Source organism: Somniosus microcephalus, chromosome 6 (genome assembly GCF_052327205.1).
Source record: "Somniosus microcephalus isolate GS21.2 chromosome 6, FLI_Smic_1.0, whole genome shotgun sequence".
Taxonomy (NCBI): Eukaryota; Metazoa; Chordata; class Chondrichthyes; order Squaliformes; family Somniosidae; genus Somniosus; species Somniosus microcephalus.
In genome coordinates this window covers 222,638,426-222,661,410 of record NC_140992.1, presented here as the reverse complement: position 1 = coordinate 222,661,410, position 22,985 = coordinate 222,638,426, and the positions used below count along the sequence as shown (strand labels likewise).

Below are 22,985 nucleotides of genomic sequence, written 5' to 3'. Positions count from 1 at the left end.
CTGCTGACACAAGGTCATATGCTGGGAGGGGCAAACAGAAGTGTAGCTGCAGGTCTGAGAGAGAATACTTTCAAATGAAAAATGAGAGCCTGTGTTGAAGATACTTATTGTGCTAATTAGGTACTGTGCAAATATTGCAGACACCCCAGAATCAAGACCATTGAAACAAAGCTTTGGATCAAGAGGTATTAATGAAAAAGTCTCCTCAAATGTGAACAACAGATCAAAGAGTAAAGGTAGGGCAGTGTTCTGTTCTATTCCACATCATGAAGGATACTTCGATACTTAGGCTTGGGTTCAGTGGTACATTGGCCACTGAAGCAAAGATATTTATTCTAAATTGATTGCTGTAGTCTATTTAGAGCACTACCTCTGGTTTCTGGAAGCTGCTGTTGATACAGTATGACCATATTCTAGAATTGAAGTTCAGTCGAATGGGGAATGTAAAAGAAACTTCTCAAAGTACAGCAATCTAGCTTATCGATGAGTGGTGACTTAAATTACATTTTTCTTTGCTGTGTCAATTTCACACCCCAAATACAGTCATTGGTCCCTTGCTAGGGTACAGTCCACGGGTGACCATGCTTTGGGTATGAGCCGTGGCGGCCAGTTACTGACGATCTGTTCTCCAGGAATCACAAGTAAGCCCGAACCTGATCTGTCTGAGATGCACACATGCAGTTCCAATAGAGTTGCTGGGTAGTACTCGGGAGTAGGAAATCTAGCTTTTTTTCCTCTCCCCCCTCTTTAATCCACTGGCATTGAGACCAATTGCACTGTCCCAGTTGTGATCCACTAACTTAGCACAGACCGTGGATCAAACTTGGGACCTTTTTTGGTCTGTGCAGTCTTGACCGTCTAACTTGAACTGAATTGAAATCAAATCATTAGAATTTATTTTAAAATCACTATTTGGATAAATCTTCGGAGTTTGGTACAAGAAACAATTAGATGCTGCAATGGGTAACTTTAGGGTCTTTCTGGGTAGATGAATTAAGCCTTGTTGTAATTACCTTGTGATCCTGTGTAGGTTTTGTATATTGCTAACAAGGTACCTAAATAGTTCCAAAAAACCTGCTGTTAGATTTCATGTAATAACATAGTTGTATACAGAAGTATTTTGTGTTTATAGTAGTTGAATAGAGTTTGTGCTTGGGTTTTTAAAAAAAATCAATTTTTGTACTTCAGAAACCATATTGAATTGATATATCAAAAAATGGTAATATTTGTTTCTTGATATAATCATCTGACATCCGTACCTGATTAAAATTGTGTAATGTGTTTTCTTGATGTCTGACATAACCAGTGGCACCTTTTCTAAATCTAAAAATATCAAAGTATCCTGCTTCTGTTTTATTACAGTGATTTGTTTCAATATGTTTAATATTTAGCTCTCTTCATTTTGCTTTTACCAGTTATACTACCTGATTCTTTCCAAAATCAGGTGGCTTAACTAATAAATCTGTTTTAATTATCATCCACGTGGTATTCGGAATAAGAAGTCCTTTGATCTTTAATACAGTGTTGGACTTTGTCATCAACAGGGCTGGTTTCACAATCTGGAAAATCTCCAGGTCATAATAGGAGCCGATCTGAATTACGCTGTACGTTAAATGGCACATCTATTGATCCACAAACAAAATCAAAAAGTACATGGTACATTGATGAAGGTAATCATCATAGAATCAGCAGATATCATCTACATTTTTTTAAAATTCATTGATGGGATGCGGGCGTCTCTGGCTAGGCCTGCATTTAGTGCCCATCCCTAATTGCCCTTGAGAAGATGGTGGTGAGCCGCCGCCTTGAACCGCTGCAGTCCATATGGTGTAGGTACACCCGCAATGCTGTTAGGAAGGGAGTTCTAGGATTTTGGCCCAGCGACAGTGAAGGAACGGCGATACAGGTCCTGGAAGGGGTGGAGGGGAAAAGATTGTACTTGATGCAGTTTGTATGTGGGAGGAGGAGTTGGTGACCATGTTTTTAAGTGCACCAGATGAAGCTCTCACCTGTTGAATGATCGGTTAGCATGTAGTATCCAGAGTAGGTTCATGTTTCAGACTGTTAAGTGGGTCTCTGCTAACTCTGGGCAATATATTTCCTTAATTTATATGTTCCAGAATAATGTTGGATTGACTAAAATTGGCATGGATTATGCCAATTTTAGTATATTAAGCTGGGTCTTACACTTGCCCTACAGAGCTGTGTTAGAAAGTGGCACTGTGCGTTTAGAGTTTCTCACTCCTGTTGATGGAACTGTTCTATTCTTTTAGGGCTTTTGATCAACAATGGGGAGGTTGCCCCTTGTACTCCTACCAATGGTTTGTGATTTTTGTGCTTGCTTCTCTTGCTATTGGTCTGAAGAGAGTGAAGAAAATTATTAAATTCAACATGTTGCACATAAATCCAGACCATCTTGGGACACTTTCATTCTTAGTGAATGAAAGGAAATTTGCTCAGGCAATTGGAGGTGTTATATTTAAGTTGTAAAGGAATATAATTCAATTATTCACACATTTTCCACTATAACTGATGCCTTTTGTATTAATTCTCATTGAAAACCTGATCATGATTACACAATATTGCTGTCACTACTTGCATTGGTATTTTTTTATTGAAAATATTAGATTGGATGTATGTCGTCATCTACTTTTTTTTAAATATATTTGCAGGAAGTGAAGATTCAGCAAAATCACTAGTCGATACACACTCTAAGTTGAGTCAGTCACCACCCACAACGTCATCACTTCAAGCCTCCCTTTCAAATGAAAACAAATTCCATTCATTGCCCTTCAGCCTCACCAAAAAGCCCAGCGTTAATGGAAGCATTGGCCATACCCTTTCCTTATCTGTCCAATCAGTAATGATGGACGTGAATACTAGTGCAAATCAGGATACTGAAGTAGTTGGAGTGCTGGCAAAAGAACAACCCAGTTTGGAAGTGGGATCATTGGTACAAGTGAAGGAAAATCCTCCTCTCTATGGAGTAATTCGGTGGATTGGTCAACCTCTTGGGGTTAATGACCAAATAGCTGGACTTGAACTTGTAAGTACAATGGATACAAAACTAAATGCAAAATTTCATTTTTTTTCTTAAGCACTTTTTAAAAAAAAAAAACTCAATTGCTTGCCTTACAATAGAAAAGTGACATTTAACCAGGAAAAACCTGGTGTTTTGTTTCCTTTAAGACTTTTTCTAGAATCGTTTGTTTTTTCTTTCCCCTTTCTGCATTTCCTAAGACTGCCCAGAAATGTCACCTTCAGTTCGTTTTCATATGTTTATTGGTTCTCGTCTCATTTCATCTCTGATGTGAGAAGTCTGCATATTTCACTTTGACAGACAAGATTTATTATTTTTGCTTTCGTGGGGTGGGGGCGGGGGAATGTTAATGGTTTTACAAAATAAACATTTGTGCACCGGTTTCCATTTCTGTATTGAGTGCCCTATTATGGGCCACATATACTGTCTCGGGTATCTTAATTGCAAGCCCACCATTTGTGAAGTCTGTAGACTTTTGATAGTGAAACATAGAGGAGCACAGTGCCTATTATTATCATCCTGGTAAATAAGATAAACATCCAGATAAAGAAGTCCCATTAAACAAATTAGTTTGACACATTGGTTCCTCACCAGACATTGCCCAGTGCTACATTGAAAGTGTTCTCAAAATCCAGTTTCAGTAGAACAAGCTGCTAAGTTGCTACTTAAGGATTGCAACACACTATCCAGTGTTTCACACTGGGGATTGAAAGGATTCAGTGCAATTATGAGAGCATGATGAGGAAGTTGCCTTCCGATGGTTCTACATTAATGTGCAACAGGCTCGCAAGGCTACAACATTTGAGTCCTATAGCCAGTATGGTTGAATTGGAATTGGTGTGCTTTATTATTTTATCAGAGTCCAGGTATGAAACAGATACATGTTTAGGTTCTGTGCCAAACTTGAGAGTTGTTTCTAATATGATCCTGTTCTATACCGTATAGCAAAGCTAGTTGCAAAGTAAATCTCTGTGGATTATGCCTCAACAATGTGCCTCAGCCTCTGAGTAGCTCCTATTGTGCCAGACAGAGTTTTTTTTTTAAACATCCATCAATTGTCCTGAGATCTGGCAGTGACATTACCAATTCGTACCAAATTAGTGGTGGTTCTATGCAGTAGGCCTCTTAATCAGGAACTGGATTGACTCCAAAGTCACTTCACATGCAACCATTGTAGACAGAGGGGATTTTCATCTAATCAGTCTTTGCTGGATTTGGCGTGCAGGTCGCTGAGGTGAAGAGCCAATGTTTAACTCGCTATCACCCAGTTAAACACAGAATTGCATTTTATATAGTGCCTTTCATGACTTCAGGACGTCCCAAAGCGCTTTACAACCAATTAAATACTATTTTGAAGTGTAGTCACATGTGGGGTAATGTGGCAGCCAATTTGCATGCTGCAAGCTCCCACAAACAGCATTGTGATAATGACTAGACAATTTGTTTTTCGGTGTTGGTTGAGGGATAAATATTGGCCAAGACACCGGGGAGAACTCCCCAGCTCTTACTGCCATGGGATCTTTTGTGTCCACCTGGGAGTTGCTGACGGCGTCTTGGTGTAACGTCACCTCTGAAAGACAGCACCTCCGACAGTGGAGTACTCCCTCAGTACTGCACTGGAGTGTCAGCTGAGATTTTGTGCTGAAGACCCTGGAGTGGGACTCCAACCCACAACCTTCTGACTAAGAGGGGAGAGTATTACCACTGAGCCACGGCTGACAGTTCCCTAACTTTATAAACTTAATTAATGAGAGATCAGTTGGACATTGCAAAAATTAGATTATTTTCATCAGTTATAAAGTACGGTCTCTCATATGGTTGTAAGAATGTAGAGGTGTTGCGTTTTTTGTTAGTTTCAGAATGACCGTTCCAGATTTTTGACTTTATTCAGGAAGAAGAAAGTGCAGGCTGTACAGATGGTACTTTCAAGGGAGTGCGTTACTTCATATGTGCATCGAAGAAGGCTTTATTTGTAAAGCTTAAAAGCTGCAGGCCCGATTCAAGATTTGTATCGTTGCCTCATCACTCCAATCAAATTGAAAGATGCAATTCAATTGGTAATTGTTTCATATATATAATTCTGCCTTTCCGTTGTGCTGGTTTGCTGCCGATGAGTAGTTTATGACACATCTAGAGGTTTCTTTTAAATGTGCTTTCTATAATGCTGTCTAACCCTTCCCTCTCTTGTAGTTGCTGCATCATGTCAATCTTCTGAATTACTCTATTACTTTTGATGCAGCTGCTTGCCGTGCGGATCAGTTGGTTTATAAATTAACTTTTTAACTAAGATATGTAGAAAATAAATGTTTTCTTACTTTTCCTCCTCCCCTGTTTAGTGGGAAATTGATGAAACTTGCTGACATGAATCTTGTCATTCATGTGGAAATGACTGCTGGTGGCGCTGTCCAGGGAGAGTATAAATACTCGGGCATGGGCCCAGCTTGCTCAGGACATTCTTTAACAGGAACTAGTGAAGGACACAACTAGATCTCCAAGTTGAAAAACAGTTGATTAAAGCCTTGTTTAATACTCGGACCAAGTGCCTAGTAGTTTTCTTACGTCACTCGCCACAGATTGAAGTGGGTTTAAATATCTGGGAATAATTCTGTTACCTCATTGAATAGAAGTCAGAAATTATCAAATGGTTGAGCAAAATTGAAAAGATACAAGGAATTGAAAGTAATGACTGTTAATTGTGGGGAAAAAAATAGGTGTTAAGAGTTAGGAGAATGATAAAGAACATGTATATCGTTTAAGGCAAGAGCTAGGTAGGAATATTGCAGTGAATCTGGAAACGACATATGTTTAAATAAATTTTTCAAATCAGTTTTTTGCATATGAAAAGTATGGAAAAATTACCGATCAAGTTAAACTGGACCAGGAATCTATAATTTACGTGGAGGTCAGTAACTCGTGTTATGAAGAAACTTGAAGAATTAGGAATATCTTCCTCTGCAGAGTTAAAGACAAATCATTATCAGCCATTGGCAGAATTTTACACACACATCTGCCTGAAACAGTCCTAATACTCGCACAGATCTTGGTATCATCTACAAATTTGCAGATCGTGCCCCCTACACCTACATTCAGATCATTAATAAAAATAGTAAAGAACAATGGTCCCAACGCTGATCCCTGCGGGACACCACTGGTAACCGGTCTCCAAACGGATCCAAATCCATCTATAACTACTTTTTGCCTACATCCTGCCAGCCAGTTCTCAATCCAGCTCAATACATTACCATTAATACCAGAGGCTTCGATCTTATAGAGAAGCCTCTTGTATGGTACCTTATCAAAAGCTATTTGGAAGTCTAAGTAGATAATGTCTACTGGATTTCCCTCATCCACAAACTTTGTAACTTCTTACAAATCTAATATTTTTTGAAGACATGACCTTTTTAATGAAGCCATGTTGTCCCTAATATGTCTCTCTCTATCCAAGCATTCATATATTGCATCCCTAATGATTCCCTCAATGTCTTCCTGAGGGCTGCTATTCGTTTGGAATCCTATCCCAGCATGAGTTGGCGCCTTCAGGACAGGAGTGTTGTTTCCTGATGGTTGGACAGTACACCATTGAGCTGAAGATTTACTCGTATCTAGTACTGTTTGGCTTGTGTGTATCTTGGTTTTAATGTAGAAAACTGAGTTAATTGTATGCCCACACCACAGGAGTCGATTATTGACAGCACACGAATGATAAATGATGGAGGAACAGTTTCATTTCTGCAGCATTTTTGATAAATTCATTATTCATGAAAGCAGTGAACATCTTCCATATATAAATCTTGTACATCTCCGGAATGATATTTGAGTGATGTGTATGTAACCTTTAAGTTTTAGGTCCACATAATCTTCTGCTTACAGACAAATGAACCGATCATATGAACTGTTAACAGATGTGCATATAGCACCTTCTAGGCAAATGTTCAAGCATAGTTTTACATGGGAACACTGAATTTTTAAAAGAATAATAATGACATTTCTCCATTTTAACAGAAAAACATTTGTTTTAAGGTAAAAGTGTTGTTTCTTGGCTGTTCTCTCCAGACTGTTGGTGTTTCATTTATCGGTTTGGTTTATTTTTTTTGTCATCATGTGTGGTAGTGATTTGAAATGGGTTTCATTTTAGCACTGATTTCAAAACCTCCTGGAGCACATTGAAATCTACTTGCATGCATATTTCTATCCAAAGTAATGATGGTACTAGAGACAAGATAGGTAAATATGTATTTCATAATGTCTCCTGGAAATTACAGGTTAACCCTTAGACTGGTGCCTTTTCACCTTTTGTACAACTTATTAATTAACCTACTGACTGCCATGTCTCCTCTTCCAGTTGGTGGCATCGGAAGGGATATCCTCTGATTGTTTGTTTGTTCTGAAAGAATTATGGTGCTCCTTTTTGCAATTGATGTTGGTGGATTCTTGGGGATCTAGTATGCCGTACTCGCCACCTTGGACATTAAGGATATGGTGATGGATGTCCCCAACAGCAATACCATGGCATTGCACAGCTCAAGTGGGGATCTCAAATGTATTGCTTGGAAGATTCAGATTCCAATTGTTGATTCATATCAGTACCTGAGGGTCTTGGTAGATGTCGGCCGGTGCCGGAGTACAGTTTTGTGACTGGAATGAGGGGTTGAAAGAAAATTTGGCTTTTCATAAGGAAGTTCAATGAAGAAAAAGTACCAATAAAGGTTAAACTTGTGGTGTATAACAGTTGTTCAGACAATTGTGCTTCATTATTCAGAACTCTCGAGCAACAAAAGGGATCTCCTTTGGTCCATGTGTATAATTCAGGAATTAACTCTGTGGATGTTTGGTAAAAATGTGAAACCATTGCAGGGAGGGCGGGCTCTAATTGACCTGTCACTGATTTGCTGCAAGGGGAAGCTGCCTTGTGGCAGGCATGCTATTCTACCAAACCCCCTCACGTGAAGACTTGGATTAAACTGTTGGTGAGGTGACCAGTAAGCCTGCTGTGTGTCATTAGACTTGGATATCTAGAACGTTGAGTTCAGTAGGCACACTTGCAAGCTACCCTGTTTGTCGTTCCACCATGTTGAAGGCAGATATATTCATTATATAGCAGATATGGAAACTTTTGAGACTTGAAAATACAGCTGCTGAAAAGCAGTGCCTGGAGGTCAGGTGTGAGAACATGTGCTCATGTATCCATGCTTGGTGCCTACCACAATTGGGCTGCAGAAAGGCAATTGGCTGCTTTGGAAACTTCACATTTCCAGCTCATGAAACCACTGTTCAATAGGATAGGGTACGTCCCTATGTTGCAGTCAGGAGGATGGTTCAAGTTTTATGGTGAGCTGCGGATTGTCCCTGTGCCACTTGTGAGAGCTGATACACTTAGGGAGGGCTCAAACCAGTGTTTGTCAGCTGTCTGATTGCCAACTAATAAGTATCCTCTCTGGAGTGGGGCATCTCTTTTTCAGGTTGAGGTGGCTTTGAGATGACTTCTCCACCGATGGAAATTTAGAACCAAGTCAACCCTCTTGGTATTCTAATACTTAAGCCAGGAAAGACTGCAGAATTCCAGAACACTATTGATGATTGTTCAGCCAACCTGGCTGACTAATGAAACTCTGAGGGATAGACATGTTACTGGAGGTTGGCATTCTTACCACTCAAGAGTTCAGATAACCTTGCAAAGCGTGAGGTAGTCCTGGCTAGACAAGTAGGAAGCTTACTTGGGCTCTATGCTGGCAAACTGTGCAGTTTAGTCAGATTAAACTCCAGCAGTACACCTGAACACATTGTGGTCCATAATCCTTGTTTTTGCTGACCTGCACCAAAGCTGTCTGAACTTGGGTAAGTAGGTATGCCCTGAGGAGGAGGGTGTGCATCCTGTATTGGCAAATAGAAACTCCACCTGTGTGGATTTTTCAATAGCTTGGTTTGGAAACTCTTGAATCTGGTGATGTGTTTCTGTATGTGTCACAACCCAGCTGACTACAGAAACAAAATCACTGTCCTGTTTCCGATTCCAACTCCTCATTGCCAGGACCACAAAATGGTGAAAAATCATGTGTCCTTCAGCCTTCCCTTCTTTCTAATCTGCAGGCCTTTAAAGTGTAAACTTGGTTTCACCTATTCATGATTTACCTTCTCTCCTACGATTTGTAATCTTGATATGCCACACTGTGACCTTGTTACCAGATATTTCAATTTAAAAGAAAAGGGCCCTCTTGTATCTAAGGTTTGGTCTTGATGCACCAATAAAAGCCTGTTCGTTTTAATATTTAACATTACACCAAAAAAAATTTAAAAATCGATCTCTAACCAGTTAACGTGATTTTTTTCTAATAACAAATACCTTTTCTTTTTACAGATATAGAAGATCATATTGTACTCACATTTTAATTTTTGAATGGATATTTCTTATTATTTGTGATGGTAACATACACTTTATGGTATAATTGCCATAATTTATTGTGAGTAAACGTGTACTGAGATGTGTTTTTCAAAACCACCAGGTCCATGCTTTGTATTTCTTTGTTAATCAATAGACCAGGGAGAAATTGCTGACTGTTTGTTTGTTTTTGTTCTAGCGTTTGGAGGATATCGAAGTGAAGTGGTTAAAGAAAACACACCTCCCAAGATGGAGAAAGAAGGCCTAGCTATAATGGTTGGGAAGAAAAAGGGTATTCAAGGGCATTACAATTCCTGTTATTTAGACTCCACTTTGTTCTGGTAAGTGTGTGTGTATAGCAATTTTATTGCTGTCTGCTGGTTGGGAACTTGATCTATATGTTAGCTTCCTCCCTTCCTTAGTTTCTGATTGTGAGGCTGTATGGTCAAACATGAGGTTTTAGCACTTTACTTCCAATCCTCCTGCCCCAATCCCAGTACTGGAAGGATAATGTTAACTCGTGAAGATCGTGCAGGTGGGGTGGCGGCAGGGGCACTGATTATTGTGCATTATATGGCTTATGTGGGAATAGATGAATCCTTGCTGATATTTTCACTTCCAGAGCTGAAACAATAGACCTGTTTTATATATTTAATAATGCTAAAGATTGTATATTTTCATAATAGTTTAACATTTTCTCCACAGCATGTTTGCTTTTAGCTCTGTGTTGGACACTGTATTGCTTAGGCCTAAAGAAAGGGATGATGTTGAATTTTATACTGAGACCCAAGATTTGTTAAGGACAGAAATAGTCAATCCTTTGAGAAAGTAAGTATAGTGTATTTTCATGTAATTCATGATTTAAACCCATTTTACAAATTAAATATTTATAGCAACCTAACTAAGCTATTTTACATTTCAGAAATAATTGAGGGTTAAAACAGAATTGGATGCTTGGCAAAACCAAAATCCTGAATTGATATGGAGTCAAAAGCAAATGCAAATTTCTAGAGCTTGTTAACTTGGAAATGTTTTATATGGCCAAGTGTACTTATCTAGGTATTGGAGTGTTAGTTTCTGACAAGGAATGTGACTATTTTAAGTTTGATTTTTTTTTTAAATTGTAAACTGTTACTCCATTGCTGAAAATTATCTAGGTGATGTGTATGTTTAGATTAATTGAACAAAATGATTTGTTGTTTCTTTTAAGGCTGTGACTTATTTGTTGTGACATGTGCTGCTTTCTTTAATCGCTACCGAAATGTTTCCCCCCCGCCCACCACCCTTCTAGTCACGGGTATGTATGTGCAACTAAAATAATGAAACTTCGAAGAATTCTTGAAAAGGTCGAGGCAGCTTCAGGATTTACTTCAGAAGAGAAAGGTGTGTCAGCTTTTGCATCTTAGTGTTGTGCATATGTGTCTCCATAAATATTCACTTGCCACCAACATATATTGCACAAAAATGCTTGCTATTGCACAATGCTTAACATATTTTTCTGAAATTCCTTTTTCTACTATTTTGGTGGAGGTGTTAACCCTTTTCAAATGAATTAGCACTCGGTTTAAATTGTGGAAAGAGGGATTTCAGCCAAATGCAGTAAGCATTCATATAATAGTATTCCATGCCTTAAAGGCCATAATATTTTTTATATAAATGCCATAGATTTGATGGGCCAAGTGGACTGTTTCTGTGCTATAGCATTCTTAGATTCTATAAATATCTTCCTATTACAGGAAACTTTGTGCTATCCGGCACCGACTGGACTGAACTGTTGCTGTCCCATCAAAACTGCCGGACAAACCAGTGCTAATGTTGAAACATACGGAGATTTTGAGCTCCGTATCTGGCAACAAACCCTGTTGCTTAGCAACAACTTCTAAACAGCCGGCCGTACCTTGCAAGCGTCTCTGTAGCTTAGCAACAGCTTCAGCGAGACCTTGCAGAGCCTGACTGGTGGGGGAAAAAAAAAGCAACGAAAAGAAAGAAAGAAAAAAAAACTAACAAAACTGCTCCTGATTTTTGCCGGTGGCTCGAGCATTCCGGACAGTTAACCTCCGGATAAACCAAAGTTTCCTGTAGACACCAGGCTCCACACAGACACACACTCAGAATATCTTAAGTAGTTGGTTAAAGAGCGTTATGAAACTATTATGCAGATCAGATCATGATTCTGCAATTTAGTATCAATATCCTTGAAAAGACTTCTTGTGTATGTTCCATATTCACAACTATTTTGGGACTTTTATTTTTTCATTTTTTAACCAAGATGTCATTAGATTAGTGCTTCAAGAACATTTTTGCACCAGTCTTGGCGACTAGCACGTTCCAGTCGATGTGGCCTGACATACAGTAAAACTCCCATGATTTGTCCTCAACATTGTGCCTTAAACTCAATCTGCAGAGTATTTCCTATTGCACCATTGTTTTTTCAGTTTTTTGTGCTGTGGGTTTAGTCACAAGGAGCTGGGTTGAGACATTTGAAGTTTAAATCCATCTGAGTCGAGATTAGATTTGAAACAAAAGCCCTAGAAGTATCCAGACTGCCCTACCTAGCCCATGAGGGATCTATTTTAATTTATACCTTTTTAGATGGTGGTTTCAAGAGTCTTCAAGGCCATTTCAAGCAGTGATCATTTTAACCTGTGGTTTAAATGGAAATGGGTAAACACTGATGGGTAGCTACTGAATTTCTGGGGTAGCTACTGAATTTCTGTTTGTTTATATCTCAAGTAGATAGTAGAGGACATCTTTTATTCACAATTGATGAAATTTACAAAACATTTGATAAATGTAGAAAATGTTCTATAATACCAATTAAAACGTTAGTTTTTGGACATTTTATATTTTTGTCTACCTAATCAGTTTTTCAAAATTTGTGCTTTTATAGATCCGGAAGAATTTCTCAACATATTGTTTTATCATATATTAAAGGTAGAACCTTTGTTGAAAATCAGGTAAGCAAACCTTTATCGGCACTAACTGAAGACTTTTATTGTAAATACTAAGAGGCCAGAGTTTTCTGCTTCTGCACTCACTTGCCCACCATTTAAAGTGTATGGGCTAAAAATCTTGGGCTGATGAGCACAGAAGTGGAAAACCCCAGTAAGAGATTTGATCATTTGCATGTGGTCAAGACAGTAGCTTTATGATTGAAAGCCTCCTGTCCAGTTCTGTCATACAGATGATGTCATAAAAAGAAAAAAAAACTTGCATTTTGAAATGTGGTTACTGAAGCAGTGTGACTGTTAGGTAGGCAGCCAATTTGTGCATGGCAAATAAATTGAATAACCAATTAATCTGTTTTGGTGATATTGTTGAGAGATGAACTTTGGCCATAATTTGGGCACTGATTATTGTGCATTACATGGCTAATGCGGGAATAGATGAATCCTTGCTAATATTTTCGCTTCCCGAGCCATAGAGATCCTGCCTGTACTGCATTTTGATTAGCTTGCCAAAAAAAATGGATCTAAAATTATGAATAGTCCTGTGGAAATATTTAGATATCCCCACCCCCTTTTGTCTTGTCCTGTAGTGGTGACTCATTCCACAGGCAGTGGGGAAAACCTGTACAGTAAATGTTGGCCTGTTCAACTGTACAGATTAGAGTTGGGTTATGTCTTCACTTGAAGACCATATGAGTATTTCCAGCCGGATCCAGAATCTCCAGCTGTCCACGCAGTACAGGGATACTACAGGTAGACTACCCTTTATCCGGACTTCCAAAAACCGAAACCCTCTAAAAACCGAAGGTTTTTTCGTTCAGCGTAAGCCGTGCGTACGACTTACGCTGAACGAAAAAACCTTCGGTTTTTAGAGGGTTCCGGTTGCGGAAGTTCGGATAAAGGGTAAGTCGTGCGCACGACCCCCCGCCGACCACACCGCCGGCCCCGACAACCGCCGACCCCGCCAGCCCCGCCGACCCCCCCCCCCCCCCCCCCGCCGGCCCCGACAACCGCCGACCCCGCGGGCCCCGACAACCGCCAACCCCGCCAGCCCCGACAACCGCCGACCCCCCCCCCCCCCCCCCCTCCGCGGACCTAGCCAGCCCCGCCGACCCCGACTGACTTACGCTGACGCTCAGCGTAAGTCGTGCGCACGACCCCCCGCCGACCCCCCCCCCCCCCCCCCCCCCGCCGACCCACCTTCCGAAATCCGAAATTCCCCTTTATCCGAAACTCGGCTGGTCCCGAGGTTTTCGGATAAAGGATAGTCTACCTGTAATACTGTGTGCTGCTGTGGCACTGAGACTTGGTAACTCAGCAGGGACTGGGGATTGGATCAGCAATCATCTTGAGCTATATTTATTGACTAAACTATTGGGTGGGCAAAAGTGATTCATTTTTGTAGAAATCATTCCTTTTGAAAATTTATTTCATAACAGGTCAGCAGGACAAAAAGTACAAGACTGTTTCTTTTACCAAATATTCATGGATAAAAATGAAAATGTTGGCGTGCCAACAATTCAGCAGTTACTTGAATGGTCCTTTATTACCAGCGACCTTAAATTTGCTGAGGTACGGAACATTTAAATGAACATCTCAAAGCTGCATGATTACAACATTTCATTTGTAATTTGGTTGTATGGAACTTAATAAAATGTTCATTCCCTGAGTAAACTGGAAAGGTTTGTTTAGTTTTGATGATGATTGGATTTCATTTTTTATAAGATTATGCTTTAGTTTTGGATCTATTTATCTCATCTGCCTTATCATTTATGGAAAAGCCTAACTTTACATTGATACACTACGGCTCTTGAGCTGCGTTTAAACTAGGCAAAACCCATGCCAGCAACATGGGTATCATGCAAGCAACTGGAATCTGAAATTAAATCTATTGGGTTTCAACAAAGCCAGTAGCCGGGAAGACTATGGGGACTGGCAGTTTTAGATAAGGAGCGGATCATTTTAGAAGACGGTGTTTATTTATATTGAGGTCATAATTTATCAAGTAAATGGACAGGAGTTGCCTTCCTTGTGGAAATAATCAGCAAGCATTCTGTGTTAGAAATATAATACTAAACAGGGAAAAACTGCATTTGGGCATTTGTCCTTCTAACTTAGAGCAGACACAGTATCACTGTTTGAATTTACTTTTCATTTGCAAATTGTGAAATAAAATTTTACTGAAAATAAATCCAAAATAATGTAGCTTTGTAGATAATGAACTGAGGAAATAGAAAGTGTTGGGAGAACCTGACTACATAGGTGCTTTGTATGTATGATCGATCTTGTTAAACTACAGTACATAAGCTCTCATTTAAACACCATTGTTGCAAAATTTTAAATTTAACACAAATATGAATAACCAAAATCCTGTGGTTCAATTTTTCTTTAAGGCGCCTTCATGTCTCATAGTTCAGATGCCTCGATTTGGAAAAGACTTCAAGATGTTCAATAAGATATTTCCATCTTTGGAACTGGATATCACAGATTTATTAGAAGACAGTAAGTAACATTTAGTGTACTTCTAAATGCTTTGAGAATTCTTTGCTTCTTTCAGTGTTACTATTAAGAGCTGAGGAAGAGAAGTCTGTTTGGCCCATTCAGCTTTTCCTGTTTTTTAAAATCTGGGCCTGTCTACCCTGCTCTAGCCCCCAGTCTCTTTCTGTTCCTCTGTCAGGAGTTTCTTCTCAAAAGTCTCTCTAGCTACTGAATATGCCACATTTAATGTAATTTACTCAAATTTACAACTCCTTTTAAGAGTTGTAAGCTATGAATAAGCATAACCATTAAAGAATTTTGAACTGAAGGAGTCATTAGAATGTTGAGCTGTAGCATTTTCCAGTACATGATAGCTTGGCTGCTTGGAATCACCATTCTGAAGAGAAAACTGCTGTACTTTTGACCTTGGGACTACAGCTTTGTTTCTTGCAGTTTTGTATCTTGGTTGTATGGTTTTATCCTCATTGACTACTTTATGTTTACTATTTTAGCACCACACCTGTATGCATTATCTTGAATTGAACAGCATTGAGTAATATTCGTCACTTCCGTACCCAGGTGCCAAGTCTGTAAATCGCTTTGAATGATATCCGTCCCCACATAATTTAGTCTCCTCAACAGACTTTGATATTCTGTTTGCAGTCCTTTTTATTCAGTTTCTTAAATAGATATCCAGGGTTATTGCTCCAATCTTGAACAATTCCCACTTAGCAGCACCACTGCAGTATAGTAAGTATTGTACAATTTCTTGTGCCGTTTCGGCGTCTTGTCTCACTAAATTAATGGGACCTGAGCAATCCTATGGGGGTGATTTTTACCAATGGGGACGTGATGGAGGCAGGACTGCTGCTTGTTGGGTTTTAGTCCCGCCTCCATCGACGTCTGACCAACCCACGCTATTTTCCCTTGATTGACCTTGTTAAGCCCGCGAGCTTAGCAGGCCAATTAAGGGAAAGCCAGTTACTGGTGACGTCAGCGAGTGACGTTTCATCTGTCAAGAACTTTTGACAGATGAATTGTCATTGTTTGACAGCTCTGTGAAGCTGTCAAACAATGACAATCTCTCTTCTAAATTGAGATCTGTCCTGAGCAGAAAGCAGAAGGCTGATGCATTTGAGAATGCAGCTGCCATTCTGCTTTCTCTGCCGGTGAGATGAGGGACTCCTGAGACCTGAAGGGTTGAAGCCTGGAGGAAGAAGCAAAGGTAAGTAAAGCTTTTAAAACACTTAAGACTCACCTCACACACTTACCTCTGCACACATGCACCCATCACTCACCTGCACACCAGACCTCGGCCCCTCCGACCCCCGCAGATCCACGGCTCGCCTCGCTGACCCTGGCGAGGATCGGAGCTGTCTGGAAGCCTGCACTTTAGGGCTCAAAATAGGGATTATCCAAAAAACTGCCTGTTAATTGGCACTAATCCCCTTCCCTTCTCGAGGAGGCGGCTCCCAGTGTGGGTCGGGTACCAGCCTCCTGGGAAGATGGCACGGAGGCGGGATGGGTACCCGCCCCCAGAATCTGCCATTTCCTGGCAGTCCTGCCTCCCCAGGGCTGGCAAAAACGCCCCCTATGTGTCTGCCACCTACATTTTCATTCAGGGTAATGAAAATTTTCCATAGCTACTATCAAACTTTCCATTTCACACAAGTTACTCCCTCCCTAAGCGACAAATACGTAAACATTTTTTAATTGATTTTTATCGCTCAGACTTGCTGGTCTACGACAGTTGCCCGCTACTCAGAATCACAGAAACCCCACAGTGCAGATAGAGGCCATTTCGGTCCATCGAGCCTGCACCAACACATATCCCACCCGATCCCCATAACCCCTACACCAACACATATCCCACCCTATCCCCGTAACCCCACGTATTTAATCCCCCTAACACTAAGGGTCAATTTATCATAGCCAATCAACCTAACCCGCACATCTTTGGACTGTGGGAGGAAACCGGAGCACCCGGAGGAAACCCACGCAAACACGGGGAGAATGTGCAAACTCCACACAGTCACCCGAGGCCGGATTCAAACCCGGGTCCCTGGCGCTGTGAGGCAACAGTGCTAACCACTATGCCACCGTACCTGCCCTACTGAATTTCGTCGTTGGTTTTTTCCACTTGGATCTGGCTGTGGATGCTCTAGTACCTGATATTTGTTGTCTGACAGGTTTTGAGATCTTGTTAATTTTTATAGGCAAACAAGGATAAGAATTTTCACAGCTTCATAACCAAAGGTTCAGCTGTAATATAGCTAACCACCACTTGAGGGAGTACAACTTTGCAAGGAGCCCAATTATAATACAGTGCAGATTCCTTTAAAACAGGATGTTCTTCAGATGAAAATTCCTGAAGCTCAAAATAATTTCTGGTGATTACTCAGTAGGTTACAAATTCTTCTAATTTGGAATCCCTATTTTCCCACCTCCAATTGGAATGATCTGATGGTCAATTTCTACTTGCAGGTTTGAGCATCTTGCTCTGCTGCCTTCCAAAGTTGATCCCTTAAGACAGCAATCCTATCATTCTAATCTATTAATTTGAATTTATTCTTTTTAGAATCCTGTACTTTCAATAGTACATATTTTATGTTGTTTTGACAGTCATTAAGTTTTTTTTAAGATGTTGCTCCCAGTGTCCTCGTCAACATTTATCCCTCAACCGACACCATTATTGCAGTGACCTCTCCGAAGTGGTGGCATTAGCTGTAAGTCTACCATTACTGTAGGTAGCCATGTTTGGTATGTTTGTTTGTCATTGGTTTATTGAGAAAACTAATGGCATTTCCACAACCATGGTATGTAGTTGAGACAGAGGTCTTCTACTGAAACAGTAGTTTTTGTTAATGAACTAATACCACAATATCCCTTTCCTTCTGGTATTTGTAACAAATTAAATGAAACAGAAATACCCTACTTAACATTTTCCTTTTCAGAAAACGGTGACTGACTGTGCTGACGGCCACTTGGTATTTCTCCTAAATGGCTCTAGTTCATCTGTAAGCCTACAAGATCAGGCTATTCCACAACAACAGCTAGCGCTTTTAGAGCACTCCTCGTGTAACAATGTCTCAAAGCACTTGCCAAGCTGCGATTAAAGGGTTTTGGGAAACTTTTGAAGGCAGAAGAAAAAGACAGTGAAATAAAGCAGTTTCAGGAGAGAATACCAAAGTAGCTGGAAGACCTGTCTCCAGTGGTGGAGCAGAGGACACAGGGCAAGTAGTCTAGAGTCAGAAGAATGGAAACTACTTGCGGGGACATAAGGCTGGAGAAGATCACTCAAATAGAATACAAAGGTTGCTTACCACCAGCTTTAGCCTGAGGTTAATGGAGTTGGATCCAGAGACATGTAGTTACTCACACAAGGCAGAGGATGGCTTTTCTTTTGTGCTGAGCTGTAAGAAATTGCGACTCACCCAACATTTGCTGTCAAGCCTAATGTCCACGCGTGTCCCTTGGTCATTTGTATTTTTTCCTCCCTCCCTAGCCCAGGTGCACTGAAGAAAGTTATAATGCTTTCACCATCAATCCAGCAGAAATTGGTTCACTCAGCACACAACACGAATCTGAAACCTGAAAGCTGGTCTGTATCATTCAGTATCTTGGATATTATTGACTGAGCTATTGGAGAGGGTGGTGCTATTATGGTTTTTTTCCCCCCTGAATTACCTAACTTGCTAGTGTAGTGTACAGAATCTTAGGACAGGCTAGTCAGTTACAGACTCAAACTTGAAAGACATTGTTGCAGGCATGATTTTTCTCAAATCAAATTCCGTTACTTATTAGAAATGAATGTGTGGATATAAAATTTTGTATGCATCATTTTGAAGAGTTCTGAAACATTAAAACTATTTTATAATTAAATGTAATTTATATCAAAACAGTTTAAAGTATAGTACAACTTACTGATAATTTTATCTTTATATTTTAGCACCCAGGGACTGTCGTATCTGTGGAGGCCTTGCACTTTATGAATGCAAAGAATGTTATGATGACATCGATATAACTGCTGGAAAAATCAAGCAGTTCTGCAAAGCTTGCACTACCCAAGTAGGTATTTTTCTTAGTGGATTTTAGAAATTCTGTTACAGGATTTGAGACTCCATACTAACTAGAATATAACAACTATTATCAATTAAAGGTGAAGCTCATCCTCAGTTTCTCTTTGAAGATATTTATAAAATATATATAATTCATAGGAATTGCTAGATGAAAAAAGGCCAAGATCTATCTAGTTCGCGTCCCACCATGATACAGTGATAATGGAGAGCTTTGGAAACCATGGTTCCAACGTCACCTGTTCCTCCCAAGCATACTACACGTCCTCTCAAATTACCCATATACGGTATCTCAATGTTATTTTTGGAAAGAAATCGATCTAATTTTCATTTGAATGAATCAATCCTAACTGCTTCCGCCGTCTCCCTAGGGAGCCTGTTCCATAGATTGACCACTCTGAAATATTGTTTCCGCAGATTATTTCTGAATTTATCCCCCTTCAAGCGCAGGCCGTGTCCTTTGGTTCTACTGTTCTGGACAAGGTGAAATAGCTTGTCATGGTCTACATTATGTAGTCCTTTTACAATCCTAAACACAGCAATCATATCACCTCAACCTTCTCTTTTCCAATGAGGAAATGCTCAAATTATATCATCGCTCCTCATAATCCAATTTTTCTATCCCCTCAATCATTCTGGTTGCTCTCTTCATGCATCCTTTCAATAACTGCAACATGGCATCCGGAACTGTACACTGGTTCAGTGGCACTAATGATTTTATAAAGTGGCAGAATTACCTCACTATTTTGGCTCAAGATTGACCTCTTGATAGATCCCAACATCTGCTTCGCTTTACTCGCTGCCACTGAGTATTGTTGTGATCGGTTCAATTTATTGTCGATGCAGACCCCCAGATCTCTCTAATTTTCCATTTTTAATTTTAATTTTTATTATGGTCTTTAGAGAAAAGAGGACCCACACATGGTAATGTTATTGTTTAATTCTTGCTGTATTTGGGACAAATGTATGTCCTTTGAATTTCTTTCATTTGACAAGAGAGTAGTGATGAACAAGTGTTGTTTTTGACTGGAGTGAAGTATGCAGTGGGGTCCCCCAGGGGTTGCTATTGGGACCATTGCTTTCCTGTTGTATATAAATAGCCTGGACTTGGATATAGGGAGTACAGTTTTGAAGTTTGCGGATGTTGCAAAACTTGGCAATGTAGTAAATAGTGAGCAAAATAGCAGCAGACTTCAGGAGGACATATAGTTTGGTGAAATGGGCAGACACATGGCAGATGCAATTTAATGCAGATAAGTGTGAAGTGATGAACTTTGGGAGAAATAACCGAGGCAGTATAATCTAAATGGTACTATTTTGAGGGGGGTGCAAGAACAGAGGAACTGGGGGGGTGGGGGGAAGAAATTCACAAATCTTTGATGGTCATGGTGGTTTAAAAAAAATACACCCATATGTATTAAAATGTATATTCTGCTAGAATATTTTATTTGTAGGTAATGGGTAAATTATTACAAATTGGGCAAGTTTATCTTATTGCTTAAGATAAAAAATCACGGGATTGGGGGTAATATTCTGGCATGGATAGAGGATTGGCTATCTAACAGAGCAGAGAGTTGGGATAAATGGTTCATTCTCAGACTGGCAATCAGTAACTACTGGTGTTCCGCAGGGGTCAGTGCTGGGTCCCCAACTCTTTACAATCTATATTAACGATTTGGAGGAGGGGACCGAGTGTAACATATCAAAGTTTGCAGATGATACTAAGATGGGAGGGAAAGTAGTGAGTGAGGAGGACATAAAAAAACCTGCAAGGGGACATAGACAGGCTAAGTAAGTGGGCAGAAATTTGGCGGATGGAATACAATACTGGAAAGTGTGAGGTTATGCACTTTGGCAGGAAAAATCGTAGAGCAAGTTATTATCTTAATGGCAAGAAACTGGAAAGTACTGAAGTACAAAGGGATCTGGGGGTCCTGGTGCACGAAACTCAAAAGGTTAGTATGCAGGTGCAGCAAGTGATTAAGAAGGCCAATGGAATGTTGGCTTTCATTGCTAGGGGGATAGAATATAAAAATAGGGAGGTATTGCTTCAGTTGTACAAGGTATTGGTGAGACCACACCTGGAATACTGCGTACAGTTTTGGTGTCCATACTTAAGAAAGGACATACTTGCTCTCGAGTCAGTACAAAGAAGGTTCACTCGGTTAATCCCGGGGATGAGGGGATGGACATATGAGGAGAGGTTGAGTAGATTGGGACTCTACTCATTGGAGTTCAGAAGAATGAGAGGCGATCTTATTGAAACATATAAGATTGTGAAGGGGTTGGATCGGGTGGATGCGGGGAGGATGTTCCCGATGATGGGTGAAACTAGAACTAGGGGGCATAATCTTAGAATAAGGGGCTGCTCTTTCAAAACTGAGATGAGGAGGAACTACTTCACTCAGAGGGTGGTAGGTCCATGGAATATGCTGCCCCAAAAAGCTGTAGAAGCTACATCATTACATAAATTTAAAACAGAAATAGACAGTTTCCTAGAGGTAAAGGGAATTAAGGGTTACGGGGAGCGGGCAGGAATTTGGACATGAGTCTAGGTCCGGATCGGTCATGGCCCTGTGGGTAGCGGAGCGGGCCCAGGGGCCATGTAGCCTGATCCTGCTCCTATTTCGTGTGTCTAATTCTGTTAGATTCAGGAGATGGTTAGGATCAGATCAGCCATGATCTTATTGAATGGCGGAGCAGGCTCGAGGGGCCGATTGGCCTACTCCTGCTCCTATTTCTTATGTTCTTATAAGGTGGTTAAGAAAGCATATGGGATACTTGGCTTTGTAAATGGGAACATTCAATACAAAAACAAGGAAATCATGCTAAACCTTTACAAGTCTCTGGTTAAGCCTCAGCTGGAGTATTGTGTACAATTCTGGCCGCCACACTTTCGGACGGATGTCAAGGCCCTGGAGAGGATACAGAGGAGGTTTACCAGGATGATACCTGGAATGAGCGACTTCAGTTATGTGGTGCGATTGGAGAAGCTAGGATTGCTCTCCTGAGCAGAGTAGATTATGGGGAGACCTAATAGAGGTATTTAAAATGTTGTGGTTTTGATGGAGCAAGTAGGGAGAAGCTGTTTCCTCTGGCAAGTGGGCCAGTAACCAGAGGTCATAGATTTAAGTATTTTTCGCAACAGGGGAAATGAGGAACAATGTCTTCAGACAGAGGGTTGTTAAGATCTGGAGCGCACTTAACTGAAAGTGTGGTAGAATCAGATTCCATAGGAACTTTCACAAGGCAATTGGACATGTACTTGAAGAGGACTAATTTGCAGGCTTATGGGGAAAAAGCTGGGGTGTGGGACTAAATTAGACTGCCCTTTCAAAGAGCTGACACAGGCACGAATTGCTGCCTCCTGTGCTGTAAGATTCTATGATTCTAACTGATTTTCTGCAGATTGTTTATAAAAGTAGCAGATGGAGCCACAATACTCGCCTTTACTCTGATCTAACATGGACACATTTTGAATTTATTTTATTTAAATGTATTAATTATTTAAAAACCAAAATTAATTTTAATTCGTGAACATTTCACCTGTCTGAAGGAGTATCTGGACTGGTGGATAAGATTTTATTGCAGATAACTGGACACCAATGTTCCCTGTAAGCCGCACGGCCACACAGCACTCCAGGGATCCCCTGCCGCTGGCTTGCCGGCTTTTCAATGCAAAAACCACGCATGTGCAGTACTTTGCATGGCCTGCACAGCCCCTTTAAAGGGGCTGCATGGCGCCAAAAAAAATTACAGGGAGCATTGCTGGCCACTTGTTTTCAAATCCAGAATACAGGAAACTTTGTGCTCTCCGGCACCGACGGGACCAAGCTGTTGCCGTTCCCTCAAAACTGCCGGACACTCCAGCGCTAATGTTGAAAGATACGGAAGCTTTTGAGCTCCGTATCTGTCAACAAACCCTTAGCAACAGCTTCTAAACAGTCCAAGCGTCTCTGTGGCTTAGCAACAGCTTCAGCAGACCTTGCAGAGCTTGACTGTTGAGAAAAAAAGCAACGAGAAGAAAAAAAACCTAACTAAAACGGCTCCTGATTTTTGCCGGTGGC

The 22,985-nt window shown here is 40.5% G+C and overlaps 1 protein-coding gene across 4 annotated transcripts in view; it reads left to right on the top strand.

Moving 5' to 3' along the window:
* The window catches only part of cyld (cylindromatosis (turban tumor syndrome)), a 61,682-nt gene that overhangs the window by 30,353 nt on the left and 8,344 nt on the right, over positions 1-22,985 (top strand). For 2 of the 4 annotated variants that reach the window (XM_085991447.1, XM_085991450.1), the window contains 11 exons: positions 141-236; positions 1,545-1,670; positions 2,673-3,046; positions 4,932-5,097; positions 9,616-9,757; positions 10,122-10,244; positions 10,708-10,799; positions 12,307-12,373; positions 13,804-13,936; positions 14,758-14,866; positions 18,792-18,910. In XM_085991447.1, the coding sequence (XP_085847573.1) occupies positions 141-236; positions 1,545-1,670; positions 2,673-3,046; positions 4,932-5,097; positions 9,616-9,757; positions 10,122-10,244; positions 10,708-10,799; positions 12,307-12,373; positions 13,804-13,936; positions 14,758-14,866; positions 18,792-18,910 (1,547 nt within the window). The remainder of the gene's footprint in view (positions 1-140; positions 237-1,544; positions 1,671-2,672; positions 3,047-4,931; positions 5,098-9,615; positions 9,758-10,121; positions 10,245-10,707; positions 10,800-12,306; positions 12,374-13,803; positions 13,937-14,757; positions 14,867-18,791; positions 18,911-22,985) is intronic. The other 2 variants (XM_085991448.1, XM_085991449.1) reach the window with 2 other exon arrangements.